Raw genomic sequence first — 8,058 nt, forward strand, 5'->3', positions numbered from 1 at the left:
AGGTAAAATTAAAGGAATGTTCTTCGGAGTCACCTGTGCTACTCTTGCCAGTTCTAATATTTTTCTTTTCGAAAGTGCCTCAAAATTGCCCGCAAGTACTTCCACAACGCTGTTTTAGAGTTGCCCAGTAAATCAGATATTAATGAATAAGTTATCATAGGCATATATACAGTAACTGTGTCGTTAATTAATAAATTATAAATTTGGCAACAAAATGTAGTGTTCGTTAATATCTTCTCAGATGTACCTGCAATCAGGAGGTTTTCAATGTAATGAATTCGTCACAGAACTGCATAGTTGGCTAACGAAAACAAAATCGTTTGTCCTTTATGCGAATCACGGTCCCTCCACAAAACGTCACAGTATGTTATCTTCGACATCTTTGGCAGTCTTTCACTTTAAAATTCGTGTCATTTCCAAAGCTTATGGCTTTATGGTTGTATGCCGTGCTATCAGCGGTTTTACTTTACTTTGTTTTGTTTTGTCTCAAATTTAATTTCAAAAGAAAGCTAATCCAACCAAGAAAACAAAACTTTTATATAAACAAATAAATAATCCAAGAAAAAAAATCTTGCAGGAAAGCGCACTGCTAAATTGCTAAAAATATACAGTCTACAGGCTAAACTCAGGAAACTGCTGCGAAAGACGGATGTAAAATAGAGAACTGGTTTGTCAAGCAGGTTCCCCTGGATTTGAAGGTATATCGTAACATGGCATTGATGGATAACAGGTATACACCTCCATGGTAATATGCACAAATGACACGACAAATGTGTCTCACAATGAACAGTAGCTGTAACTTTTCCTGGTTTTTTTTTCAACATCTTTGTTCTATCGAATCGCAGGTGGAGGGGCTGTGGTCAAATATATGTTGTCTTTTAATCTATTCCCTAAGTATGTTAAATACAAACAATATATTTGACAACACAGCATATTGTGTACATGTACTTCTACTGTTGACAAATTCTTCGTTTGTCAACTGTAACACGAACATTATACCTACACACATGTGCTACAGCGGTAATTCATCCCTTCAAGATATTTCACGTCAATTGTGTCACATACTAGCGGTGGCTGACTCCATATTGACGGATCACCGAATGTGGCACGGACAATTAAGCTATTCACAGGCGATCCCGGCACAGATCCACAATTGCTATGGATTATGAGTCTTTCAACCCATGACAATTTAGAACGAGGATAGACAATGCAAAATAAAATATTTCTTTTTTCCCACATATTCTTCTTTCAAGTGAAATATTACTTTTCAAAAAATAGCGTCAAGATTTTGACTTAAATTAATTTTTATCGTTAATGCCAAAATTGAGGTTTTTTACCCCAAATATACACTCACTTCATCCTTCGAGTAAACAACTACTACCAAACTAAACTTTGAAGTCTCAGCTTTTTGAAAATATAAAGTATGAGGGTGTTTTCTTGTCATCTTTGATGAGAAATATTGCTTTGAAAAAAAACTTTGTTGGCAACATGCAGCTCAACCTTAAAGTATTAGTATATTGGATATAAGACATGTAAAGTGTTGCTGGTATGATCCCTTCGAGAGCTGTATTTATATTTATAATGGGATGAATATTTTACTCTTGAATTCATATCTTTAGTATGATTGCAGTCATAATTGTTTCATATCCTACGCTTCGACGATACCTCCTGTACGTTCTCGCAACCTCCCCGCCTCTCTCTCTCTCTCTCTCTCTCTCTCTCTCTCTCTCTCTCTCTCTCTCTCTCTCCACAAAACACCAGGACTAGAAAACATTACACAAGCTGTATCTTGGCGATGGCGTTTCTAAAAGCCGATGTGGTTGCAATGAACTTTACATATCTCGAGAGATGATAAGTTACTTTTTAGAATCTAGATACTCCTAGATCATCTGCAGCCAAACGAGTATTCTCCTAGACGATGGAAAGTCACATGCTTTTCCCCTTCCATAACAATTGTTATAAAGTGGTGCAAGAATCCATGGTCTACAGCAAGGCCTGGTCTACAGCAGCAATTTTGAAAAAGGAGAAATATAACGCTGGCTTTGTTAACTAGAACGCCTGGAATCTTGACACGATTTTCAGAGGAGAACATGAAACAGTGTTTTACAGACAGAGCAAAAATCCTTGAAAGTACTTCAAACGTTACCATCAACGAAGCTTTAACAAAACCCGCAGATTAAAGCCTGTCAATACTACAATGTAGCTTTTTTTGCTGCTATCATCTACAAATTACAAAATTTGGTATCTGATGCCCTTATACTGACATTCTGCAAAAAGACAACTAAACTATATTGTTGCTCTCGTCATGATGATTTTATGTGCAAATTCACGTAGTCTACATTTATGAAGCTGATGAAGGTGATTTAGTGGATTGTGACATTGAATTATTCCAACAACATCAACTTGAATGTTGACCTACCGGGGCCGCTAGCTTATCAATGCTGCTTGAATCCTAAAAAGACTGGTTAAGTTGTCATCACACCGCAATGTCGGCGTTTTCCTTCGCCCTCTCCCTCGATCTCCCTCCGTGAAGGGACAGCGCCATTGGATACTACACTCTGCGGTGTTGGATACTTTACAATCCCCTTGAAATCGTGGGCTGTAGGGCATGTATTCGTTTCCTTCAAAGAAAACATTCACGAACTTGAGAGACGAGTTTGTAATTCTAAAATCTTCATTATTTTTCGAAAAGAGCGAAAAGGAATGAGATTGAGACAAAAACTCAACACGGGCATCATTTTTTTAAGAATTTCGACGGGGCTTTTCAAATGGCTGAAGTGTGTCATTATTGTCAGTATTGAGACAAATGTATGTCCTTTATGTCACAGGTAATCATTCTCTAGGATTGCGGAATAATTTACTTTCATCTGTTCATAAAATAAATACTATGCTGTCACTATACTGGCACTCAAAAATCCGTGTGCACATTAGCAACCGGAGTGTACCAGATCAAAATGGATGTGTCAAAAACTGTTTTTCTCGATAAATAGAGTTTTCATAGTAAAATTTCTTCAAATGACATGCACGTGACTCTTTCGTTTGAGATCTTGTTTATAGCATTCATCCATTCCCGCAATTAAGCCAGAGTTCTATTTCTGCTCCATGAACCAATCCAATTAGACTTGGTTCAATCACATCCGGCAGAAACTAACTCACTACTGCGCAGGCTCAAAGGTAACGCGTTCGATCATTAGGAAAACCTGACCTGGGCTGCCAAACTTCAAATAGGTTTGTCTTTATAAATAGAAGAGACACAAGAGAAACTGTTGCAAATGATTTTTTTAAATTCACCGACTTGAACCAAGTCTACTACCCAATGTGTTGCTGTTTCCAGGGAGGCCCGCTGTATACGACAATCAATGCATTCATTATTCAACGTGAGAAACTAAATGTGATAATCAAAATCGACATTTTGAGACAACTTAGTTATTGCAGTTTGACCAGCGAAGTTACTCTTTACACAAAATACAGTCCTGTTTATGGTGTAAATATATTTTCTCGTGGGTTTTTATTCATACCCTTAGTTCTAGGATATTTTCAACAGCAATAACTGATAGACGTGGCTCAGACTATCAATTCGTTTCATGATATATGAATGTTACCATATCTGGGTAAAGTAGATACGTTACAGTAGCTCTAAAATCCTTCACCTGTATTCCTTAAGATTAGCAAAAACCAGCATCTTTCGCCAAATATTGGCAGGTTCTACCCTTCCACATGCTGAAGTTTACTTCTGTTTGCCATTGAATTTATGGCGTCTGCGGGATATTTTCGCTCACGTTACCTGCAGTTCCTAAAATGACGCCATTGGAGGGACAATAGCTTTCCAAGAGTGAATACTCTGCAAGGTACTCTCTCTCCAAGGTTATCAGACACTTCAAACCAAAACGACGTCGCACCATACCATTTCCGTTCCATACCAGTTCGCATCAAAACAACTTCGTACCAAATCCTAAGAGTTACGTCACGCAAACCCATATCGCACCCCTTCCCCTCAGTTCACCTCAAACAATCGCCATCCGGTAAAGCTGGAAATAACCAACCTATGTCCTCTAAGTTTTTTATAATCCATCTATCATTCCGCAACTAAAGTCTTGAAAGTGTACACAGTCAAATAAAATAACACCATGCGATTTCGAGCAAAGCACCAGTTGTATTGTATGTGTAGGGAGACGACCTGCCATAAGGGCGCCACATTCATGAGTCGATGACTATTACGTAGTTTCGTAGGCACATTTGCATTTTTCCCTAGTTCTACGGTTTATGGTTTTGTGTAGGAATTAATGGTTCATGGTAGCCAAAATGTCTTGTCACAGTAATGCTTCCAAGTTGAATGTAACAAAAACGCTGTGATACATCGTCGTTTAATTACAAAGTGGTTTTGGGGACGAAGTTCTGTGGGGCGACCTGGTTTTGGTGCGAAGTGTCTGGACCCTATCAGAGGGACAGTACCTTCTCCAGAGTGAATCCAATAATGAAATAAATCAGTGTACAATGTACGACATAGTGTCCTGTCCTGATACAAAGTTTGAAAAAAATCGGTCAAGGCATGTCCGAGAAATGGCTTCAGATGGATTGACAGAACCCAATCCATAATTACCCGTTCCAGATTTTGTCAGGCAAGGACGAAAATGAGTATATACGGTCTAGAATAATAAACTTGCATGTAAATACAAGGTTTTGCACAGCACAGTCCAAAGTTGTTTTTATTACAAAATTTCAAAAATCACTTCCGTATTCAATATTTTCAACATTTGGAATAAAATACGCATACACTACGAGAAATTACTGTAGAATTGAAATTTAGTGTCCATACTGACACAAGTTCATTTGATGTACTGTCAATGCACAGTATCACTGATACGTATGCTTCAATTCATGAAAATCTTTGGCATGTCTCATGACTGTCATACATTTTTGCAGTAAACAAAACTAACTAGTTGGCTGTGTGTTACAGGTGTTAGGTGACACACAGTAAACAGCTTTTAGAAGACAGTAACATAAAAATTATAGCACTACAACCTCTCAATTTAGTGAATGGCAAGCTGACTCATAACATTTCAAGAGTATCATGTTATTTACATACTGGGAATTTCGCTAACTGGTTTTGTAAAAGATCAAGTTCGCATTTTTGTGTGTGAAAACTGCTAACTTCCATAGAGGGTATGATGAGAAGTGATTATGAAAAATGCTGGATCAAAATCTGTTACCATCATATACCAGTAAAACTCTGTAAGAAACTTGTGTATTTACTTTTATTGACACCTTCAAAAGATAAAGTATGGGTACTCAGTCAACCCACATCCTACGGAGGAAGATGTTTGGACACCTAGACATGACTGGGTCTTTCAGTCAACAAAAAGATATGTGTATTGTAAAACGAACGGTGCAGTATGTTCCAGTTGGTGACTTGAGGCAATACACATCCAAGGTAGACTCACACCTTATTCAGTATATTGAACCAAATATGATACAAGTTTGTGAGCATGCTCATTGGTATGCATATACACTTTGGCTGTTCCTCAGAATATGACGAATGTGACATAACATCATAAAATCTGCCATTTAACTTAAATCTCCTTGTCTACACCACTAACACAATGCAAATACCCTCTATTGCTCATATGTTTAGAAGATCTTATCAGCAAGTAATACCTATATGATTCATAGAAAATCATTTGTAAAGTCCGCCAAAGCCTGACACATAATCAGTCTTTCTTTTCATGCTCAGATTGTTCTTCAACAGCCTTTTCAAGAAGTGCAGATTTGATGCCTATTTTCTGAAGCTCTTCAATAAGTTCTCCTTCTTGATGCATTTGGATCATGATGTCACAGCCTCCGACAAACTCACCCTTGATGTAAAGTTGAGGTATGGTTGGCCAGTTGGAGTATTCTTTTATTCCTGCAGATGTTACAATTACAGAAATTTTAGTATCTGCAGCATTAATGATACCAGAGATCTTTATTCAATGCTGAACTTTTAGATGCCTCGTATGGGGCCATTGTCACTGAGTTGAACCATAGACCTTCAAGAAAGGCAGAGGATCAGGGCTGTACAGACAAGTCTCAACACAGCACAGTGGGCTTGCTATGTAATTATTGTTCCAAGTTAAGGTAAAGGGCGACGAATTCGGACGCGCACACGCTTTAGAACGTTTCTGCGCAGATTTAACTCCAGCCTGCCGCAAATGGGTTATTTTGTAGCGCATGTATTTAACATCACCTATCATTGTTAAATTGCGCTTTTACCTAATTTTTTTACCCAGTGTCTTAGAAATACATGTGACCTATAACCTTGTCATATTTTGACCCCCTAGGAAGCTGGTTTTTATTCAATATGACAGAAAAATTAACATTTCTCTCTCCATTTATTATGGCGCAAATTACCCATTCACCTGGAGATATTGTAAAAAGTAGCGTGGTGACACCCTTTTATTAAAAGTGTAAACTAAATGGTATTATGTCAGGAGTTAATTCGCCAAGTTTGGTCAAAATGACACCATTCAAAGCGACAGGAAGAAAGTTCGAAAATTGTGTAGTGATATAATTTCGATATCGTCATTTTGTAATCGATACTTATGTTAAAATTTCTCACAAACATCATGAAAACTATACCTTCGACAGATATGGATCTTAAGTCTTGGTATTTATTAAATTAACTCATTTGCTAAGCGTTTTATAATTGCTTTCTTTAGTTTAAGTGAATTATATCATTTTTATTTATTTCTAACGACGCCATTTTAACGTCCGTTTCCATGGAAACAAGCGTGGTGACCCCCATTTTTTATTTCATTTTTGCACTTGCACAACTTCCAAGAATATTTGTGCAAAGTTTGAAGAAAATTACACCACAACTTAATTTTGACGTAATTCGTAGTACTTCACCTTAACAAACACTAAAAATTTACAAAAGATGATTGTGAAGCATTTTAAGGCAGTTTGTTCACATTTCTAGTTTGAAATACTCCTATTCATCACATAAAATTGGTCTGCCCACAGTCCCCTCAAACACTTGAGGGACTATGGACTGTCTTCCATCGATTGTATGAAAATTGTTGATCTTATTCTCAAGGTGGTGGTGTATGACAGAGCAGACATTTTTAAAGGTTATGAAACTGACCGAAGTTGGGCAGATGCACACGGCAGCTTATTCAACCACCTTATAGCATGTTTGAGAGAGATTTCACGGGCAAACTTGGTGTGTGATTATTCTTTTATTAAATAGGATATTCGTATTCGTATTCGTGTGTCATAATAATGAAATCAGCTAATGTGCTTGCCATCAAGATCATATACATGTCACTTGACAATGATAATTAATGTTATTCCTTTTGAACATTTCATAAAATAATCACACACCTGATTCGCAAGTGTGTATCTTTGATCGTTTAACATTGAGAAACGTTTCTAGCTCCATGTGGGTAGTAATTTGAAGGACCACTGTTCTTAGCTGCAGTACAGTAGCTCGAGGTTTTGCCTGGGTATTTGGGCAAAACCTCGAGCTACTGTACTGCAGCTACACTGTTCTATGCTTCAATGCATTTGATTTGAAAAAATCAGTGCATATTAAATCTCCATGATGAGGTAGAAGCGTCTACTTCCATCATCTCATGAACTTTAAATTACACATGTACTTGAGCCTCACCTTGCCTAAGTTCTTCATCTTCTAACACATTGTAACTTGCAAATCTGTCAACACCGTGCATTCTAAGAATCTGTACTACAGCATTACTAAAACCACACATAGGTTGTTCGGGAACTCCCTTCATAAAAACAACCAAATCGTCCTTTTTGACCATCTTGTCGATGCGTTCTTTGATGCTTTGAGCCGCTGCACAGTAGCTTTGCGATAAAATTCGAGTCACCTGAGGGCTCTTCAGGCTACGAGGTAATCTTAATATCACATTCATAGTTACCAATCAATTGATTTTACTAATATGAGGGTTGACGACCCGAATATATTCCGAGAAGGCGGCGGCGACAGCTGTTTCGCAACACGTTGTGTTGAGACCTTTTCCCCTTCTGTGACCTAGGTCGCTATCTTTGGTCGTCACTTCC

General features: G+C 37.7%; 1 protein-coding gene across 1 annotated transcript; it reads right to left on the reverse strand.

Moving 5' to 3' along the window:
* Positions 1 to 4,678: 4,678 nt before the first annotated feature.
* Positions 4,679 to 8,031, reverse strand: LOC139150454 (glutaredoxin-related protein 5, mitochondrial-like). Its single transcript, XM_070722835.1, has 2 exons — positions 7,646 to 8,031; positions 4,679 to 5,902 (listed from the first exon to the last, which is right to left on the reverse strand). Exons 1-2 carry the CDS (start codon positions 7,908 to 7,910, stop codon positions 5,709 to 5,711), a joined length of 459 nt encoding a protein of 152 aa, XP_070578936.1. The 5' UTR covers positions 7,911 to 8,031; the 3' UTR covers positions 4,679 to 5,708.
* Positions 8,032 to 8,058: the final 27 nt, after the last annotated feature.

This window comes from Ptychodera flava, chromosome 14 (assembly GCF_041260155.1).
Source record: "Ptychodera flava strain L36383 chromosome 14, AS_Pfla_20210202, whole genome shotgun sequence".
Taxonomy (NCBI): Eukaryota; Metazoa; Hemichordata; class Enteropneusta; family Ptychoderidae; genus Ptychodera; species Ptychodera flava.